This window comes from Drosophila persimilis, unplaced genomic scaffold (assembly GCF_003286085.1).
Source record: "Drosophila persimilis strain 14011-0111.01,24,50 unplaced genomic scaffold, DperRS2 tig00000191-arrow-pilon, whole genome shotgun sequence".
Lineage (NCBI taxonomy): Eukaryota > Metazoa > Arthropoda > Insecta > Diptera > Drosophilidae > Drosophila > Drosophila persimilis.
The window spans coordinates 3,869,704-3,891,249 of NW_020825298.1; the positions used below are offsets into that span (position 1 = coordinate 3,869,704).

At 53.0% G+C, this 21,546-nt stretch overlaps 1 protein-coding gene across 1 annotated transcript in view; it reads right to left on the reverse strand.

The window, feature by feature from the left end:
* LOC6595453 (protein dachsous) overlaps positions 1-21,546 on the reverse strand; it is a 66,601-nt gene that overhangs the window by 13,375 nt on the left and 31,680 nt on the right. Inside the window, exons 2-5 of the mRNA XM_002020553.2 lie at positions 5,755-6,427; positions 4,242-4,828; positions 3,453-3,915; positions 2,347-2,849 (exon numbers count right to left, since the gene is read on the reverse strand). Of these exons, the coding sequence (XP_002020589.2) occupies positions 2,347-2,849; positions 3,453-3,915; positions 4,242-4,828; positions 5,755-6,427 (2,226 nt within the window). The remainder of the gene's footprint in view (positions 1-2,346; positions 2,850-3,452; positions 3,916-4,241; positions 4,829-5,754; positions 6,428-21,546) is intronic.

Genomic DNA, 21,546 nt, shown 5'->3' on the forward strand with positions numbered 1-21,546 from the left:
CCTCCCGCCGCCTGCCACAGCAGCAGAAGAGGCAGCAGGCAGCAAAGGAAGCAGCCAAAGAAACAGAAAAAAGAGCACAGCAGAGCAGAGCAGAGCAGAGCAGAACCCCAAAGTCCAGTCTTGGGTCCCCATTCCAATCCACGGATACCCATTCTCCATTCGCCAGAGACAGAGACAGCGATGGAGAGACAGAGACAGAGAGACACAGAGAGAGCCGGAGCGCAGTTCATGGCAAATGGCATTAAAAAGAAATTATGCATTCCGACCGAACTTGGCGGCCCCGAAAATCACTGAAGAAAAATGTGTGGCAGGAGGCATGGGGCAAGGGGGCAAGGGGGGCAGAAGAAACTCTGCACAAGAATTTAATATGCAAAACCGCAAAAACCGTTCAGAGGTCTACCCAAAAAAAAAGAACAGAATACAGGAAATGGAACAGAACTTGAACGAAGTGGCAGATACCCTGGAAAAGGGCTGGGGCAGGGCCTCAAGGGACAGAGGGATGTGCAATAGAGGTTTGAAATATAGGGACCATGCCAGAAGCACTTTTGAGGTCCATTTAAGCCACTCTTTAGGCCATTTGTGGCGGTTTTTTGGAGAGGAATGAAGGAGAAACAGGACTCTCTGTCTCTAAGCAAACGGATCTGGGTGGGGGAGTGGCTGCGGCTCTATAGAGGCTTGGGGATGTGTCTAGAAGGCAATGAATGCCTTAGAAAAGGGATCCCAGCATTGACAATGAGGCTATAGGGCGTAAAGAGGTGGGATTTTCGGGAGATCTTTGAGCACATGAGGGACTAATTCAATCGGAATGAAGATGGATATATCGGAGGGAAAGAAGACGTTTAATCAAGGCTTCTTACACAGGGATTCCCAGGGAGAAGAAGAGCTTCAACCAACCGAGGAAAGCTGTTGCACGACGCGAGACACAATAAAGGAGATTCAGACGCCTCCTGGGATCGGCATTGCCTGCTTTTCTTAGGGTATTCCTCAAAAGGGTATAGGAAAAACATAAAAGGTTCTCTCTGTCTTCTGATGTCTTTTGGTTTTTTAAGGCCTCTCTCTGCGTGTGTGTGCGTGTGTGTGTGTGGTAGTATCTTTTTTCATAAAAAACCCAAAAAATCATTGCGAATATTCTGTATGTTGTTGCTGGTTGCTTGTTGGGTCGCCAAAATGGAGACACAAAAATGACAGTCACGAGATTTATGCCCCGCCAAGATTACGCAGTTGGCTGCCTGCTCCTCAAAGCAGGAGGGCAGGAGGGTGCTCTCTTTTTTTGGGTCCAAAGGATACCCAAAACTAGCGACTACTGGGGGCGGGGGAGGGGCGGAATTATGCACAAAAATGGCGCATGGAACCCCGAAACCCAATCTCTGGGCGGGGGAGCAGGGGGGTAGAAGGGGGGGGGGGGGGGGAATTGCTTAATTACATTGGATTTATTTGTGGCAATCCGTCGCTGAGTAATTGGCATCTGCCGGCTCTCGGGGCACCTCGCCACATCGCTCGCATCTCCATCAACATCTTTTCCTCTCCAGGTGGGGCACGGCGGTGCAACGCCAACGCAAAGAACAAAGGCGGACGGAATGGAATCAAAGGCAGCGCCGACAACGACGACGCAACGAAATGTGTCAATTTTAATTGTGGCCGAAGCGGATTTAAGGGAAGACGAGGTCCCGACCCGGACCGGCTCTCGAGAGGCAATTAAATGCATGTCAAAGCGTCCCAGCCATCACAGAGAGTGGGGAGAGGGGAGGGGGGAGACTTGGGAGTGGGCCTGGGGACTCGACTCGACGCTCCAGAGAGAGAGAGAGAGTGATGTGGCGCGGGGTATGCAAAACATGTGCGAATCGAACGTGATAAAAATGTTAAAGGGCCTCCTTCCCAGAGGTGGTGGAGGGGGAGGAGGAGGAGGAGTCTAAGCAGGCGAGGATCCGCTCTCTGTGGCATCTCGAATCGCACTTAATAGGCACGGCTCGGCCCGGTCGAGGACTTGTCACAGACCCAAGTGACAATTACGCGTGGAGGAGGAGGAGGAGGAGCAGAAGGAGGCTCTCCTTCTCTTGCCTGTTGCTTGAATGCAAATCGCGACACTTCCCACGTCTCTGACATCTGCTTCCGCGCCAGAAGAGTCGTGTTCTCGGCCATTGTCACGTGAGAGACTGCAGAAGCGACTGCGGCAGCGGCCACAAATCATCTGGTGGTGGTGACACAAAGGCAGGCGACAAACGCGCACCTCACGACCAGGAACCCCAGCCCAAAGGAGGCTTCGTGTAAAACTGGAAGCCTCGAATAGACAAAAGTTTTCCTGGAAAAGAGGCCGCAGAGACTGGGCATAAATCTGGGGGTACTCACCCTGAAGACGAGGCTGGAGCTGGTGAACGTCGGGCGATTGTCGTTGAGATCCAGCACCTCGACGCGCAGCATTCGGAGGGTCTCTTTGGGCGGCTGGCCGCCGTCGGTGGCCGCCACGCCCAGGCGGTAGATGCTGCGCTCCTCGTGGTCGAGGAGCACGCGAGTGCGGATCACGCCGGTGGCGGGATCAATGCTGAACAGGCCGTGGCCGTCCGAGTCGCGGCCCTTGACGATCGAGTAGGTGATGGAGGCGTTCTGGCCGTGGTCGCGGTCGGTGGCCCGGATGCGCACCACCTCCGTCCCGGGGGGCTGCTCCTCGCGCACGCTCACCACGTCCTCCTGGGGATCGGCGATCTCCGGCGCGTTGTCGTTGACGTCGCTCACGTGGACGCGCACCGGCACGCGGGCACTGCGCACGGGTGTGCCCTGGTCGCGGGCCTCCACCACCAGATCGTACAGCGCCCGCAGCTCCCGGTCCAGGGGCTCCCGCGTCGAGATCTCGCCTGTGGACAGAGGAGAGAGGAAAGAGGAGATGTGTGAGTTCTAACTGGGTCGCAGGCGGTAAACCAGTTGGAAGAGGCAACAAGGATTAGCTGCACGCGAGAGATTTCCATGTGCCCCAAAGGGGGAGGGGCAGGGGGAGACATCCCCAAGCGGACACGCAGTGGCTTGGCATGGGATGGGATGTCAACCCAATGATATTCCATTGACGGATGAGCTGACAGCGTTAAAACTGTTGTTGCTCAAACACTAATGGTCATGCGGTAAAGGCCGCATGCCCCATCTGGGGCTCCCATCTGTGGCTCCCATCTGCCATGCCACATCTCGAGCATATCGCAAAGAGATCGCATTTTATCGCTTGCCCCATCGTCGTTACGAGAACAGGTTTCCCCACCGAGGCGCGTTTGATCTATGATCGCCAGAGCGACATTCAAGAGAGTGGGGCATGCGGCATGGGGCATGCATGGGGAGCATGAGGAGCAGTAATGAATGACCGTGGGTCATGGCTGGTGGCTTGACAGTTGCCACCGTCGCAGGAGCACAGCGAACGTTGAGTGAGTCGTTCGTCTGATCCGTAATTTATGGCCAGAGGATGAGGCTCTCACCTGTGACGGGATGCACCTGGAAGCTGCTGTTGGCCGGCAGCAGGCTGTAGCGTATGGCGGCGTTCTCGCCGAGATCCAGATCCCTGGCCGCCACCGCACCCACCACGGAGCCGCGTCGCAGGTTCTCCTCGATCCGGAACTCGTACTGGGGCCTCAGGAAGCGCGGATCGTTGTCGTTGGCGTCGAGGACCCGCACCAGCACCCGCGTACGGGCATGAGCCGCCGGTGTACCGTTGTCCGTGGCGAGGATCACGAGCTGGTAGCGATCCCGCGTCTCCCGATCCAACGGGGCCCTCAGGTAGATCCAGCCCGAGTTCGGGAATATCCCAAAGTGCAGGGCCACATCGGAGGAGCCACCGGCAGCGGCTGGGGCCGTGGCATTGTCCGCACCGGCGTCCACAATGCGATAGGTAATCCGAGCATTGTTGCCAGTGTCCAGGTCTGTGGCATTCACCTGAACGATCTGCAAGGGGCAAGACAAAAGCCAGTTAGTGGATTCTTGGGGAGGGGCACCATCAATCACTCGCTCTCTGGAGCGGCATGGAATGGCATCCAAGCGAACGAGTTTCAGCGGCGATGCCAGAGATATGAAGTGATTTTATGATCAGAAACTAGTTCCAGGACAGGAGTCTCCAGCAGGTCTCCACCGTGGAGCACTCCCGCCTCTCCTGGGTGTCGAGAGATATTTTAAACAAGATATGACGGCCTGGCCGCCTGGCCAAAGCGTGACTTTTAGTGGCTGTTAATCAGATTTATGCCGAGCATTTGTTCCCCACTTCCCCCTCTTACCTGCGAGTTCACGGGCCGCGACTCGGAGACGTTCACGGCGTACTCGTCGCGCTCGAACACCGGCGGATTGTCGTTGACGTCCTGCACGTCCACCAGGATGGTCAGGTTGGTGGCCAGCGGCGGCACGCCCCCGTCGGTGGCCGTCACCACCAGCGTGTGGCGCTGCGAGGTCTCGTAGTCGAGGTGCTGCGAGAGCACCAGGTGCCCCGAGCGCGGGTCGATGGCGAAGAGCTGCCGCTCGCGGGCCAGGCTGTAGGTCACCTGGCCACTGCTGCCGGAGTCCTTGTCGTGGGCGTGGGCCGCGTACAGGGGGGCGCCCAGGTCGGCGTTCTCCGGGACGGAGATCCGCACCAGGCTCGCCTCGAACTCCGGCGCATTGTCGTTCACGTCCTCCACCTCGATGTTCACCTGCGTGTGCCCGTAGACGGGCGGCTCCCCCGCGGTGGCCTGGATGTTCAGCAGCACCTGGCCCTTGGCCTCGTGGTCCAGCGGCCGGGCGATCCGTATGTTGCCGGACCCTCCCTCGATGCCGAAGTATCCGTCGGGGTCGCCGGAGTAGATCGAGTACCGCACGGGGCTCCGATGGGCTGTGGAAGAGGGAATGTCTTTGCTCATTAAAAGCGATTCAATGGGCCCCGAACAAAGGCCTCGCCATGAGTTGCAGGAACAATAGAAGCAGGAAAGAGATTGACACATGCGGCCGGGGCAGGGGCAGGGGCAGGTAGGCTGGGGCAGGGGCACACAGCGCAGCGAAAGCGGCAGCAAATTAAACCGCAAAATCATTTTGCATAGCCAGCGATCGGCCCCAATGGAGGCCCCTTTGGGTTCGGGGCTCGATGACGAGTTCGAGTCCGTTGATGGGTGCAGATTTCTGCCGAAATTTGCGTTTGAAGTATTTTGCTTTGTTGCACAGAGAGGGGCAGGGGCAGGGACCCCAAAAGACCTCCACTTGGGTTGCATGTTGCCCAGTTTCTGCGAGTGGCAGTTTCTTTTTTGGGATACACTTCCTTGGCAGGGGTTTAGCTGATTAAAGAAGGTTTTGGAGGTCTCTTTTTTGGGTTCTGGGGGGAGTTTTTAGGTTGGAAACGGGACTAATACCATATAAGGTGCTTTTTCTTCAGATAAACCCTTGAAACTTTCCATAATGGAAATTATAAAGGTTTCTGTGAAGTTTGAACCCAATCGGACGAATATTTCATGGAATATATTGAAGATTTGCCCAAAATGTGCCTCGAAAAAGACGTTTTTCTGAAGATATATCAAGGCCAAGCAGTCGGAAGACCATGGATCCCTTAGAGCCCCCCTCGCTGTCTTCTTTTAGGGTATTTCCCTCTTCGGGGGGAGGGGGCGCTCTTTTTTGGGGCCCTTACAAATTTTATTTTAATTCTTGTGCCTGCCCCGTCCGTTGTCCGTCCGTCCGTCTGCGGGTCCGTCATATGCGCATATTTTGGTTTCCAGCTCACTGAACAAATGAATGCAAAGAACCGAGAGAAAGGGGGGGGGCAGCACTCACCGGTATCCCCGCTTGTGGCTATCACAGAGCCGACGACCGTGCCCTGCGGAATGTCCTCCTTGACGTAGTAGTTGTAGCGGGCCTTCTCGAAGATCGGGGGCCGCTGCAGGGCATCGATGATGCTGAGGAAGACGACGGCGTCGTGGCCGGTGCGCAGGCCGCCGCCGTCGGTGGCCGAGATGTTGAGCATGTGCGTCGGCTGGGTGCGGACGGAGAGCGAGTCCGGGCGCGTCACGAAGATCTCCCCCGACGAGCGATCGATGCGGAAGATGCCCGCCTCGTTGCCGGCCACGATGCGGTACGAGACCTGGCCGAAGCTCCCCGAATCGGGATCGGTGGCCACCACCGCCACCACGGGAATGCTGGCGGCCGGCGTCTGCGCCGGGGGCGACTCCTTCAGCGAGACGTTGTACTCCCGCGGGTAGAACACGGGCCGATTGTCGTTGACGTCCGTCAGCTGCATCTTGATCATCGCGGTGGTGCTCAGGCCCCCGCGATCCGTGGCCAGCACCGGGAACTCGTAGCTGCTGCGCCGCTCAAAGTCCAGCTCTCCGGCAATGCAGATCTCCCCGGAGGCGGAGCGCACCTCGAACTCCGTCAAGTGCTTGAAGCCCTCGCCCAGAGTGTAGTTTACCATGGCATTCACGCCGCAGTCCGGATCGCTGGCAGAGACCTGCAGAAAAGGGGAGGAAAGAGGTGGATATTGATTAGGAAAAGGGCTCCAAAAGGTACTTGAAGGAGGAGGAGCCTCTCCGGCTCTCCCTCGCTCTCCCTTTTACAAATGAAGTTGTCAGAAATCTTAATTTGATTTACAGCCAGCGCCTCCGCTTCTGGGTTTTGGGCTCCTCTTTTTCGGGGCTTAATTTGGCAATTTTTCATGCTCGGAATCCGTGGCCCCCTCCGGCCGGATCATCGGGCGTATCGGGCGATGTGTCAACTTAAGTTTGGGTCCCCTCTCCCCTCTCCCCCCTCCCCTCTCCCGAGGCGTCTCCCGCTACTGGAATGAATCACAGATTGGGCTTAAACGGGCCGGGAGCATTGACCCCTTTTAATGGCTGCCAATTAGTTGGCGTTTTGCATTCTGTAGGCTGTCTTCGAGGGGTGGGAGAGACAGTGAGGGGGAGCCCCCTAGAGCGGGGGCCATCGTTGGATTTTGACGCCAACGAACAACCAAACAGCAAATCAGCAATTAAAACTGTCATTATTTCACTTTAAATAGGAGAACAAGAGGAGGAGGAGGGGTGCTGATGAGGGGGGGGTGGTGCAACCGAGTGATTGCCTCAAAGCGTTCCCTTCGCTTGGGTTCGAGGGGGGTCTGGGGGGACACACACTGATATGCCTTTAAAGCGAAACGTGTACCCCGGCTACCCCCTTGGACTCTCTCTGTGGCACGTTGCACGTTGCATTTCCAGCGCTAATTACACTTTTTGTAAGCCAAAAGGCAGGACCGAACGGCCAACCGGGGCTGTCTGGAGATCTGCTTAGATTGTTGCGGGCTCCTGCGACTAAAGACTTTCATTAAGCTTAGAGCCGGCTGCCAGCCAGCCAGCCAGCCAGCCAGCCAGAAGTTTAAACCCGTTTAACCCGCGAGTGAAATTGTCGCCAGGCTGGAGCCCTGGACTGGAGCCCTGAGGATGTCGTCAGCCAAACAGATTGGCAATTTTATCTGTCAACAACATGGAAGTTCTGTAAAGAGCGCAAAGCAGGGCCTAAACGAATGCACGCCCACACGAAAGGGGCCCAAAAGGGGGGGAAGGAGGAGTCTTGGGGCCTGTCGTGGCTGCCAGTGAAAGGCAAATCAAATCGGGGCAAAAAAAAACCCCAGTGACATCTTCCAAAAGGGAGCCCGAAAAACAATTCGAAGTTCGTTGAAGAAGTCTCCACGGCCACAGCCAGGGCCACGGCCATCTCTCGAGTTATTCATCTTTGTCAGCACGCATTTCTCACACTCTCTGCGGCGGGGTCGCCAGAGCATTCAATGACCAATTATGGGGGCTAACAAGCTACCATCTCCCGCGTCTGGGGATACTTCTGTGCTGCCTCTTCGCCTGTTGATGTATGCAAATAAGCTGTCAAAAGTAATTTCATTCAATTACCTTATTTAACGTACAGAAAATAAACCCAAAAAAATGCCCAGGGAGTGGCGTGGAGTGCAGACAATGCCAAAGAGGATGAGGAAGATGATTGCCACAACGAGAGAGAGAGAGAACGTTCCATGCAGCAGCCATGGCCATGGCCATGCGGATGTTTGTGGTTAAAGTTTGATTAACACTTGTGCAGAGGAGCAGAGCAGGGCAGGGAAGGGGAGGGGAGGGGAGGGAGAGAGGGGTGCTGCCTGGCTAATAGAAGCTGGCCAAAATGTTGGTCGTGTCTCTGCTGCCAGGGATTATCGGCCAAGCGAGAGAATGAGAGACCGCAGCAAACACTCTGATAAGACGAGAGGAGAGGCCCAACGAGCGGCCGTGCAGTGTATTTTTATGCAATTTCCGGCAGATGTGGATGATTTAGACCTGGCTCTGGCCAGGGCTATGAGAAGCGGCTACGTGGCTACGTGCCGCCAGAGACGCTGAGGCTTACTCGATTTCGGACTCAATCCCCCATCAATCCCACATTCAATGCCAGATTGGGGCCGAAACGAAAGAAAGTGTTGCATGTACATACATGTGGGGGCGTCTCTGTGGCACGGTGCAGAAAGCGTGAAATTGTTGCGGTCTGCACTCCCCCCTCCCTCCGTCCCCTCCCTCCCTTTCATTGAGTATCGAATTAGTTATAAAGACATTTACGCTCTGGCATTCCCTTGGGGTTACGGAATGGGGAAGGGGGTAGGGGGGGGGGCACTCTGTGGCATTGCGGCGTGTGAAGATTTCACACTTTTGCGGCGTTGATTAGTCACGGGGTTCTGCTGCCTCCTCCTCATCCTCCTCCTCCTCGGAGGAACACCTGATTTATGTTGACGCCTTATCAGGGCCCCTCAATATTTATTGCAATTTTTATAAATTATTTTACAGAGCACACAAGATTTATAAGCCATAGGAGTAGATCAGCGGGGAGACAGAGGAGACGGGGGGCCACAGAGAAAGGTGGAGAAACGAGTCGCTGGACAATACTCTGCTTGAATGAAGATTCAGCCACGATTGGAAGCTGGGAATAGGTGGAAAATGGGGAAAAATGGCACTATTTAGGGGTTTTCCAATTGGTTTTTGGGAAGTACGAAGAATCAGCCACCTCTGGAAACGATTTGGAGCCATCCGTAGGATAGTTGGTAGAATTCTCGAAGTCTGTGCAAAATTTGAGGCCCAAAGCCTGCCACAAGGCAGAGACAGAGACAGAGACAGGGGTCTTAAAAGAGGTGAACGCTGGCGGAAAGATCTATTTCTGTTTGGTTTTCTTGGGCCTGCTGTTGCTGTTACACCAAAAAGCAATTCTAACAGTTGTTGCACGCCGCAACCGACCCACCGACCGGGCACCGACCATGCAACAGGCACCACCGACCGCTGTGCCGCTTGTCGTGTTATTAAGAATTTTTAATTTTCCGGTATAGATTTCTGACTTGTTCGGGTCTCTTCAGTGCTCTCTTCAGAGTTCTTTCTGCCACAGCCACAGCCACAGCCCCACTTGGAGGCTGGAGTCTGGAGCCTGGGACTGGGACTGGTGCCTCGGACTCCGACTGCATCATCAAAATGCATCTAACAAGGTTGTTAGGTGTTAAATAAGTGTGCTTAAAAATTTATCTTGTACATTTTCCTTCATTTGATTTATGTTTGCTTCTCCGCTTCGTCTGTGGCTCTGCGGCTCTTCGGCTCTGTGGCACTGCCTTTCGGCCTGCCACTTGTGGCGGCTTTTTTGCAGCTGTCTTCTTAGCCAATGCCCATTACCTGCCTTCCTCCCCGCCCCCCTCGCTTACGGTTACGTTTACGTTTACGGTTCAACTTTTGAGGCAATCGCTCGCACGCCTTTCCCTCAACTCGGATTCGCGGGGATCGTGGACTTTTGCTTTCGCCGCGCGCGCGAAAACTGAGGGACATGAGGTCCATGGCCATCTATTGATAAATCAAACAAAAAACAGAGAAAAAACATACCAATGCGTGAGCAGGGGGGGAGAGAGGGAGGGGTGTAGGGGTTGGGGCTGGGGAGAGATTTACATTTGGCCGATGGCCGATGGCCATGGACTTGGGCCTGCGACTGCGCCGAAAACATGCGAACAAACCACGAAAAAAGGCGGCCAACAGGGGGACGGGTGTCCTCCCTCTCTCTCCCCCCTCTCCCTGGACGAATGCGAATGCGTTTCTTGTGTTTCTGTTGCAGCTGCAGCACCACCCGCCATCACAGGCCCCTGCACAGCCTGCAACGGACTCTCGATGGAGCTACGATGATGGATCGTTGCATAAGACACAGAAAGTTGTTGGCTGGAATGTGCCCCTGCCACAAGAGTTCATGAACTCCAGCGTCTTGGAATCGGAATCGGAATCGAAATCTGAATCTGAATCTCGGTTTCTGAGTTCCTGTTTCCCTTCGTTGAAGGCAATCTCGGGCGCTAATCAATGGCTCGGCGACTCGCTTCCTCATTAAACTGCAGTTCCTACTCCCCCTCCTCGCCCTCCAACTAATTAAGTTGGATGCACGCTCCACTGATGCGAAGGCCTAACGAGTCGCCCACGCGGTGGACCTCGAATGAAATCAAGAGCGACAGGAAGTCAGGCCACAGAAAACTGTCCCCCCGACTGGCAATAAAACATTCTAATTGGCACTGAGATGCCACGGGACAGTAGCGGCCGAGACAGGGGATTTGGTCACACTTTGTGGCAGCCAAAAGATGCTTTGTCCAGGGAAAAGATGTGGCTATTCCGTACCAAAGTTTCACTGAAAACAGTCGCCACTTCCGCTGGAAAAAGGCGAATCGAAAGCTCGCTGCAAAACGGTGGGAAACTTTCCCCCCAAGTCGCCCCAAAGTCGGTGGCGATGCAGCAGCCATGCCACAAGTGGATCACAGCCAACTGGCGAGGGGCCACACACCAAGTGGCTGCCACAGAGTGATCGCATCTGGCCGGGCCTTTAGCTAAGAGCCTGGCGATAAGAATCCGAGGGCCCTAGACCCGCGACTTGACTCCATTTCGTACTCCCACCTCCCGATCCCCGATCGACGATCACCGATCGGTGGATCATCGAATTTGAATTCGATTTCGTCCGCCCACACGCCACAGATCCGTGGATCCGTTCTCTAGGCCAATAACAATCACCGTTTCTCTCTGCCGTGGCTCCTTGATCGGTTTTGTGGGATTTTGCATAAATTCTGAGGCGAAGTTGGAGTCTGGGAGCCGGAGGTGCCTTCCACAAATTGAAAATGTGAAGAAGAGCGCATAAATTTATCGCCAGATTGTGTAAATATTTGCACAGAAATTGAAATGTGGCCAAGGAGGAGATCCCGGAGCCGGAGAGAGCGCTCCCGGAAATCGTGGGGCAAGTGCCGCATGACAAAGTGCCACAAAAGCCCACATAAATACCACGGGTAGTATCCCCCCTCCCCCCCCATCCTAGCAACCCCCCGTGCCGTATTTTGGAGCTCTAATAAATTAGTCGGGATTTTTATTTGATTTTGTTTGTCGCCGACTTTCGATGGTTGGGGTTTTCGGTTTCACTTTTTCGGTTTTTTATTTTTGGGGTGCCTTGATAAATGCACACATGTGGCACGTAAAGTGCAACGACAACTCCCTAGACAAGTGGCACCGCAAACAGCGCCAGGCAACGGTACTTGCTCTGTGTCTCTGTGTGTGTGAGTGTGTGTGTGTGTGTGTGTCCAATAAGTTAATCAAAAGTTCAACATCCACATTGGATTGGTCTCCGAATGGTCTCCGTCGCCGTCTTTGTCTTTGTCTTTGTTTTCGGGGTCTCGCCTTTGCAATTTTCGAATTTGCGTAATTTAAAGCAATTCCCAAATCCAGTTACAGCCAGAGTCGCCACGACGCACCCACACACCCCACAGAGCAGCAGCCATGCCACACAGCAAAAACACTCTTCGGAGTCGCCGCGGAGTCCGAGAGGCCGCATAAATCAAATTGCAAAGTGGTTCCATTCCCAATTTCGGACTCGGACTCGGACTCGGACTCCGACTCGGACCTGGCTGGTGGAGCCTGTGTGTGTGTGGAACGCATGTGGATCGCAAGAGTCGGCGATTTATGCGATTTTAAATATCGATTTTGCTGATTTTTCGAGAGCGGAGAGCGGAGAGGGGAGAGCAGGTGCAGCTCCACTCGGAAGCAGGCCAGCGCGATAACCACCGAAATTAATTATGATTGTGGTGCATGTTGCACAGTCCGGGGCAGTCTGTGGGGCAGGCAGTGTGGCAAATTGAATTTCGCCCCGAAGTGTTTTTCAATGTTTGGCTTTGAGATATTTTGGTGGCATTAGGCAGAGTTTTTTCACTTAAATGGGAATTATGCAAGCTCCTTGCAATTAAGTTGCCACTGGAATCAGCCCCAGCCCCCCCAGCCCCCCCTAGCCACCATCTGCCGTCTCCTGATTTATGTTTATGCCACTCCTGTGGGGCAGTGGGCAGTGGGCGGTGGGCGGTGGGCGGCAGCTCTCCTTGGGGGCGTGTGTTAATTACGCGCTAACAATGACAAATCAGTCGCCACTCTCCACTCTCGAGGCCATGGACTTCGGTGGGGGTTCAATAGCCACTGTGGCAGCATTCCAGTGGCTGAAACCAGAGACCACAAGAACCGCAAATATCAATTTTATTGTCTCATGAGGTCTGATGCCTCCGACCGCAACACTCGGACGGAAACATAATCAAAATCATCATTCCCCTGCCTTGACCACAGAGAAGACAAATGGAAAATTGTCTGGCTAATGAAATTGTACGCCTAGAACTGTGTCCAAACCGCATCTACGAGGATCACTTTCACTGGAATGGGAATCCACAACCCAGCTCCATCCCAGCCCCATCCCAGCCCCATCCTCTTTTGGGGTGCCCACAATTGCAGCTGCTTCTCTCTGCTGTGGGGCATAAATTGGTTTGGGCTTTATATTAATGCAAATATCTCTGCGTTGGCGACGACTGGGAGACGTAGACGTAGACGCTGGCGGAGACCCCCTGCTGCAGCCAGCAGTTTGGGGCGATTCCAGTGCCGATTGTCTGTCTCTGACTGGGTTTCTGTGTTGTGGCAAACAATATTTATTTTTTTGGGGTCTCCGTTAGGCTACAAACGAGTTACAAACACCTGTCATTACCCTGCAACCAGCAGACTCCGCCACGGACCACGGACTCTGCAGAGAATTGCATAAGTTTTGACTCGCCGAGTGGCTCCCATTTGGCCCCAGACTTGTTTATGGAAAATGATAAGCAGACGCGAATTTATGGCCAACAAGCGCAGTGCACGGCTTTATAATTGGTATCGCTCTCTCAGGGCGTCGCTACCCTCCGACACCGCATTGTGTGTGTGGGTGTGGGTGTGGGAGCGGGGGCGATAGACAGAACCTCCATCATCGCCGGCTGGCACGTCCGACAAATTACGAATTGGGGGAAACAAAAGATGGAGCTGCAGTCGAAGCGATTCCCGAGCGGGCAGCCTCTTATGCAATGCCCCCCCAAAAAACTCTGGAGCTCTGAAGCTCTGAAGCTCCGAAACTCGTTGCGGGGCCTAATGACGGAAATATTATGCGTTAAGCCAGCGCCCCACTAAATCCCCCATTGCCCCCCCGATCAGGTGGCTTTATCGCATGCCATTTTAATAAACCATTTTTTCAATTAGGCCGCTCACAGCAGCAAAAAAAAAAGCCATACGAAAGAGTGGACAACGACCGTTGCGACGCACTCATAAAAACCAAGCAAAAGTCACCCAGGAATCGGAGTCACAGCCGCAACTGGGGCAAGTCTAATGGAGAGGCGAGCCGAGCTTGGAGACACCCAATAACCAGTCTGCGAGTGGACCCCAGAGTCCCACTCAGGAGCTATGGCAGATGCCACCAGTCACCAGCTGGAACTGGAGGGTCTTTCTCTCTCCTTAGGGTTGAATAAATTTCGTCGGGGTCACCAATTGCTTGATGGAGCTCCCAGCGCCCACCACAAATCAAAACTGGTCATAAAGTTGCCTAATGGACTTTAATTGCACTGATGAGAAAGTTGAAATAATCGGGAAATGGAAATGAAGGGGAAGCACTTAACGTTTCATTTGATTTGTGGTCAGGGGTGGCAGGAGGAGGGGATGGAGAGCTCAGGTGGATACGGAGAGGTTTCCCCACTGAATTATAAGTCTGGATCGGGGATTTTAGTCCATTTTAGGAGATAAATTGATTTGTCGGGGTCACCGAATGTTCGAATTTGCTCTTTATTGGGCTTGGGGTCACCAAAAGAGTTCCAGGTTCCTAGAAAGTCGGGCATTACTCAATATTGAGGAAGGAGGATTAGTTATCTAACAGAATATAGATGATTTAGACATTTCTTGGGGTCACCAAATGTGGGAATGTTATCTTAATTGGACTTTTGGTCATCAAAAACGTGCCAGATTCCGAGACAGGTGGACAGTACTCAATCTTGAAGAGGGAGAATTAGTTATCTAAGAGAACACAAATACTTTTTTCGGGGTCACCACGTATTGGATTTTGCTGTTTATTGGAATTGTGGGCACCGGAATTGTTCCAGATTCCTAGAAACTCAGAGAATAATCCATATTGAGGAGGGAGGAATAGGTATCTAAACGATTATGACTATTTAGAAATATGTCGGGGTCACCAAATGTCGCAAATTTCAGTTTTCTTTAATTTTTGGTGACCAAAAAGGAACCAAGACTCCACCAAGAGGCAATCCCGAGTCCAAGAAGATGTTTTCTTTTAAATATTGAATCAGATTCCAAGGGAATGAAATATGGGGGAGGGACACCCCCCCTCCATTAACGACTGTCTTTGCAAATTAATTGCATTCATGGGAAAGTTGAAACAATCGGGAAATGCAGTTGGAAATTGGAATTGGAAATGAAACTGGAATGAATGGAAAAACTTTGCGCTTCAATTGATTTGTGGACTCGTCGTTGTCGTTTTTGTTTGTTGCTGTTTTTGGGTTTGTTATTGGTTTTGTTGTTCGGTGGGAGGGTATTTCTTTCAGTTGGTCTCTCGGTTGACTTTCAATTAACAAAATGTACTTTCTATTTGCTGGCTTTTTGGAGTGCAATGCAAATGGCCTTTATTGCTCAACTTTCGGCCCAAAAAGAAAAGAGCGAACGAGTAGCGAAACGAAGCGAAACGAAACGAAACAAAACCCCAGTCGCAATCTCCTTTGAATGCTGCTGGGAGTCTCGAGGAGGAGGCCAATTTTGGTCAGCGATGCGTGACTCTTGGTCCATGTCGTGGATACATGGTAGAGGCAGTGGTGGGGGCAGTGGGGGTGGTGGGGGTGGTGGGGGTGGTGCGCTGTCAGGAGATGCCAAAATGCCAAAAGAGCCACAAAGTCTATAAACAAATTTGGTCAAGCCAAAATGGTAGCCTTATTCGAAGTGATTTATGCTAATTACGCGCAGCTTCAGCTTCAGCTTCAACTTCAGCCCCAAAGTCCCCAAAAGCGACATTCGGACAGGAAAGGGCGTTTAGCAAACAATTTTCCAAGGCAGCGAACCAAAGCCGTGGCTGCCACTGCAACTGCAACTGCTGTTGCAACAGATTGTGGCACATGTGGTGGGAAAAACTCTCGACTCCACGTCCACGTCCGCGTCCACTCTTTTCGTATAGAAAAGTAATTTATTTAGTGACACGCCCACTTCGATATAAAGGTTTTTCCACTGGCGACGGGGCGTGGGGGGGGGGGGGGGGACTGAGAGACTGGAGGGAGACTGGTCACAATATATAATTAAAATCAAAAAGGCCAGATGTTCCACCAGAGAGCGAAAGGAATGCCAGGCAGAAGGCAGAAAGATCGATAGAGAACCCTTGGAGAGCCTTTGGAGCAAACAAAGCAAAGATTTGATTCGATTTCAATCCATTTCCAGGGAGAGAGAAGATCCCTGAGCACCGAGGACTTTGTGGCAGTATTTGTAGAGCCTAAGTGCGTTCCCTCCTCCCCAGAAGGGGATCCAACCGAGCCCGAGTCCGAGTTACGTGGTAATGGGGGAAAATCCATTGGGGATGCACTTGCAGCCAAATTACTGTACTTGCCATTGATGGAGGCATGTGGCAGGAGGCGGGAGGCAGGAGGCATGTGGGCCTCCATAAAGATATCAATAAACGGAAAGAAAGTGTTTCGAGGGGCAGGTGCACACAGAAATTGAAATTCCAAAAGCCAGAAGAAGATCTACTACGATAATCTACTACGTACGAGCCCCCTCCGCACCCCCCCCGGCCATCGATCGCCTGGTAATTACCTCTTGGGCTATCGATCGATGGGGCAGCAACGTTTTCTAGATGAAACGGCTGAAGGGGCAACAGGGAGTGGCGGGTAGGTAGGTGGGTTCTCGCTCTCGTAGTCTCAAGTGTTTGATGGTACTTAAAAAACTACATTAAAAAATAATAACAGCAACCGATGCCGAAGTTTATTGAAGGCAGATAAGTGATCTTGTAATCATCGTTGGAGCTGGACGGAAGAGAGAACTCCACAGAGAGAGGAGAACCCAAAAACAATAAGAAATAAAAATCGAAAGACGAACGACGAAAGACGCAAGAAGGGCCCCCACGTCTCTGTGCGTGTGTGCCATTGCCATTGTCTGCAGATGGGGCAGGGGGGGCAGGGTATAAGGTGTGTATTTGCCATAATTTGCCATAGCGGACAGCGGCAACGTGCAACAAATGGAGAGAGAGAGAGAGAGACAGAGAGAGAATGAAAGCGAAGACGATTCAAGGCAGAGAAGCAGAAGCCATACAAAACATTACATTATATTTCGGGGTCTCTGAATAAATACGAGTACGAGTTGGAGTACGAGTTGGAGTTGGAGTATTGCTGCTCCCTGAGATAGCAATCACAACAGACAGAGGAGGGATGGACAGATGGAGGGATGGACAGCCTGCTCTTCCGAGACGTCGACTGACAGACGTCTCTTGGAATGTAGGAAGCTGTCGATGAGGAGGAGGAGGTGGAGGAGCAGCTCTGGCAGATGATGAGCCGCCGCTGCCTCGATGGAGACGTAGACGGCGCTCTCATGTGCGCTAAAATTGAAGAAAATCATCAGCCCAAGTGATCGACATGTGAGTCAAAGTTAATAACAAAAGCCAGAAAGCCATCAGAGAGGCAGAAAGCCAGAAAGCCAGAAAGCCAGAAAGGGACCCGAAGATGGACCTGGAAGCACCGCTGAAAACTTGAAAAATACGAAGAGCGAAATGATTTTTAATAAGCGATAAAGCAAAACTGCTTATTGGCTTCGTCTTGGCTTCGTCTTCGTCTTGGACCAGCTGGAGGAGCCGCAGCCCCCAGACAAAGGCAGGAAGGAAGGTCTCTCTCGCTCCTCGAAGATATTTATGCGCAGGCCGGAGGATGGGGGGGGGGGCGACGGCAAGGGGTTCCAAATTATATTGAAAGCAAATCGAAAAGCCAACAGCAGCAGCGGCGGCAGTGGAGGCACGAGGACGGGCGGACGGGCGGACAGAAGAACTGTTCGATCATACTCATCATTTTTGAAATTGCTTTCAACACCAGTTGTGGCAAGGTGTGCTGGAAGGTGCAACAGCCAACGGGAGCAGGGAGGGAGCAGAACAATGGTCTCTCGGCCTCGGCTTTGGCTTTGGCTTCGTTTCGCGTGGGGACGGCTGGCTGGTGCGTAAAATCATCAACAGAGACGCGTTGCAACAGAGGGTGGGTGGGGGGAGGGGGGTCTGAGCCAGTATGTGGGGTGTTACCCTCGCTGGGAGTACGCGCACTTCGTTAGGCCTGAAAGGAGGTGCCCCACCAGGCAGGCAGGCAGGCAGGCAGGCAGGCAGGCAGGACTTCTGTGATAAGCATTTCTTGCGTTAATTTGCGCGAATGTTGCGCTTAATGTGTGGTGCTACCTTCCAAGTATATGGGAAGACGGGGGCATGCCCCCAGTACCCAGTCCCCCCCCCCAGATGTTTTATCGTTAATTGGGGAAAGCGTTTCCCGCGCCAAAAGCAAATAACAATTAAGCAGCGAAAGAAGTCCCCTCTCGCTCTCTCTCTCTCTCGGTGGTGCCCCCAAAAAATTGATTGATCCACAAAGGATCTATGCCGCCACACACACAGGGACACACACACACAGACACACGGACCCAATCAAAGGTTATGCTAAAAATCTCCACCAAACCGAATGCTCATTCAACCCAGAGGAGGAGGAGGAGGAGGAGGCAGGGGGGGGCAAGACAATGCGTACAAATCGTTGACAAAAATTTATAGTAGCAAAAGGCTGAAAGGAAAAGAAAAGAGAACCAGAAACAGAAACAGAAACCGAACCACAAACCAGAGGCCGGGGACTAGTCGTTTGGCGTCTCGAAGTCCGTGGCCACAGCCCAGGCCTTGTCTCGGCGCATCCTTGCAGCTATTTTGCATACCAGACTGCCTGCCACATGCCCCCCCTGCCTGCCCCCGTCTGTGGCTGCCCTTAAACCCGCTTTAGGCCCGCCTGCCCCCCCCTGCCACAAAATCAGTCAGCCATGCGGCTTCCGAGCCGCCGAAGAGCCCCGAAGAACAGACCTCGAAGACGATGCTATCCCTACGATAAGAAATTAAATTAACGAGATATGTCAACGATGAATTCATTGCCAAGGCTTAAGCGCAAATGCCGCCATTCTTGAGTGGAGAACTCTTCGCGGAGAGACCCAGAGACGGGGCGAGTGGAGGGGTCTCTCCACCATCTCCATCTCCTTTGTCTCTTTCGGAGCAGCAGCAGTCGTCGTCGTCGTCGTCCCTTGGCTTTTGCATTCGCGTTCCTTTGGGCAGCGATTAGCCTCGCTTTTTGGCATTCGCATTGAGCTTAGACCCACATGGACATTCAGTCAGTGGCTACCTGTGGCAGGAGGCACGAGGGGGCACGAAGACCCCGACAAGGGTCCGCTCGGATTGGCCTGGCATCCCTTTTCTGTTTGCTCTGCTCTGTGCTCCTTTCAATGTCAATGTCTGCTGCCACAGTGCTCTGCTGCCATTCTTCAATATAATGACATCACAAAAGCTTCAACTTGAGGCACCAGTGGTTGGGGACAACTCCAGGGGATACTTGGGGGCCCGCTGGATGGCTGGATGCCCGGCCACGATTTTAATCACATTTCTTTTGAATTAGATTCGAATTTAGCTTCAACAGTTGTGTGGCTTGCACTGCCTTTTCATGAGTCAATCACTCGGTAGCAGACCCCCTCCCCCCTGCCCCCTGCCCCTCTCGCCTCTTTTGCATACGAGAATGTGCCCCCAAAGAGTTCTGAGAAGGCAACCGCTGCGGCAACAGCAGCTTCCCTCCAAAAATGTACATTTTATTTTCAATTCAATTTTCAACAATTTCGCTGCAACGTTGCAGCACCGGGACTCCGCATCGGATGCGACTCGGAATCGGAATCGAAGTCGGAATCGGAGTCTGTGGCCTTTCGCTTTTCTTGGGGCCACTCGAGGAGGACGAGTCGCGGCGACTCTCGGGGACTGTCAGCGCAGGTGAATTTATGTGCACGGCCACAGCTGGACACTAAATCATCGACTCGCCTTGCTCCTGTCTCCCGTGTGTCCGTGGGTTCCCAAAACCCAAGCCCAAACCCAAGCCCAAAGCCTCGCTGATTGTCTGGCACTCTGTTCGATTCTTGGTTATTCCTAGCTGCGGGTAGGGGATCCCCCCTATGCCCCCCTCTATGCCCCCTCCACCTCCTCTCATATTTAAAATGCAATGTTCGGGCAAATCAACTCTAACCCCGGCCCCGTTTCGCCATTCTACAGCCATACAGCCATCCTCCTGCCACATGAGGGGGCTTTGGGGCTCCCAGCTTATGAAACGACCGAAACGAAACGAAACGGAGCGACCGAGCAACGAGGTTAACATCATTATTTCACCTTCTAATCAAAATCAGCAACATTGTTGCACATACACAGAGTCATGCATATGTGTGGGTACAGTGGGGACTGCCTAAGAGCGAAAAGGGGTGCCTAAAGGGGAGGTAGATTTGGGGGGATAAAGGAAGGGTGTGACAGTAGATTCCCACTGTGGCCTTTGTATTTATGCTTCTCCGGCAGAGATATAACGAGGAAATCGGCTATAATCATACTAGTTTTCTATGAAACATCTTTCTACCACGAATCGGCTCTAATTTGAACCCCGAATAGGCTCTAAAAGTGCTCAAACCATCCTGGAGGTGCCAGAAACACCTCAAAAGTAGCTTCTGGAGGCATTGCCACCTCTCTTCCCATCAGTTTTTCCCCTTTAAAGTGTGGTTCTTCCCTTTTCCATCACTAATCTTCTCTAAAGACGGTTTCCACTTCGTTTTCTCTGACTTATTATCTCTCCATTGAGTGCCTAGTCCTATGCCCGTCTCCCATTCCCTTCAAAATCAGCAGATATCTAGTATTGTTTGGATTGTACCCTCTAGCGTGCATCCACTGTACTCGCGACAGCAATGGCGGCGCCTTTTGCCCGCTTAAATGTCAGAAATTGTTGGCCCTCTCACGCCTTGACTTCGGAGAGCTGCTGCCTCGCTGCCTCGCTGCCTCTGGAGGGGTGATAAGCTGCGATCACCTCGTGCCTGGTTATTGCCATTTAATGGAGGGAGAGGGTTGGAGAGGGGGGGTGTGGGGGATCGGAGCCTGTGGCAAAAAGTTGACCCAAAGCGGGCGAACTGTTCGAATTTTGTTTGGCAATTTGTGTCATATTGTTGCAAGATGATGAAGACATTACTGGAGACCAGAAGGAGGCCCCCTGCCCCTCACTTCATTAGCGAGCAATTTAATTTGCACACACACTCGACAGGGACACGGCCAGGGACAGGGAGAGACGGGGAGACGGTAAGACGGGGCGGGGGGTACACTCGAGAGATGCAACTGCGAATCGGACTCTCGAATGCGACTCCTATTGCGATACAGGAAGTTGTTGCCGCAGTCGGACTCCCCCACTACCTCCCCCGGCTGCTGCCACAAAGATTTATCAGCGGCAGCGGCAGAGGCAGAGGCAGCGGCAGCGGTGGGGCATAGGATGCCACAGCTGGAGTCGGGACTAAGAGTCGTCTTCGTCTGCGGCTATTTAGGCATGAGCATGGTCAACAATTGTACAGGTTTCCTGCTCCTCCGCCTCCTCCTCCTCCTCCATGCTGCCCCATGCCCCCACTGGGCTCTCTGCCTCCCTGCCACTCGGTTTGTTTGTCTGTTTGCTTTTGGTTATATTTACTAATTGAATCGACACCAAAAATGTAAATGCAACAATGCAAGAGGGGCATGCAGCAGCAGGGATGGAGCTGCGGCCACTTCCAGTTTTGCGGCAGGCAGATGCCTGTTGCTGTTGCTGCTGCAGTTGCAACCTCTGCCGCATCGATGCAAACAATGAGAAAATTTATGTTAGTCAAGTGCGTTCGTTTTTCAGCGGAAAATGAGAGAAGAAATAGTACTTGCCACAGCGAATACGAGGCGCGTAACGAGGCCCACGAGGTCTCGTTGGTGTGCCCCAAAGGGGGGCAGGCGGCAGACAGATGTCGCATTGGAACAAGCCGCGAGAGCATGATAATGCCAACGCTTGCGGATCGGTTCCGATTGGATCGACCAGAGTCGAAACCCGCATCCCCAGCCAGCCAGCCAGCCGCAGATCCACTTCTCTAACTGTACTTCAAGTCCAAGTCCAAGTCTTGGCCTTGCCACTCCACGAGAGGGAGAAGCTTGAGGCACGACACACGCAAAACAGGCATC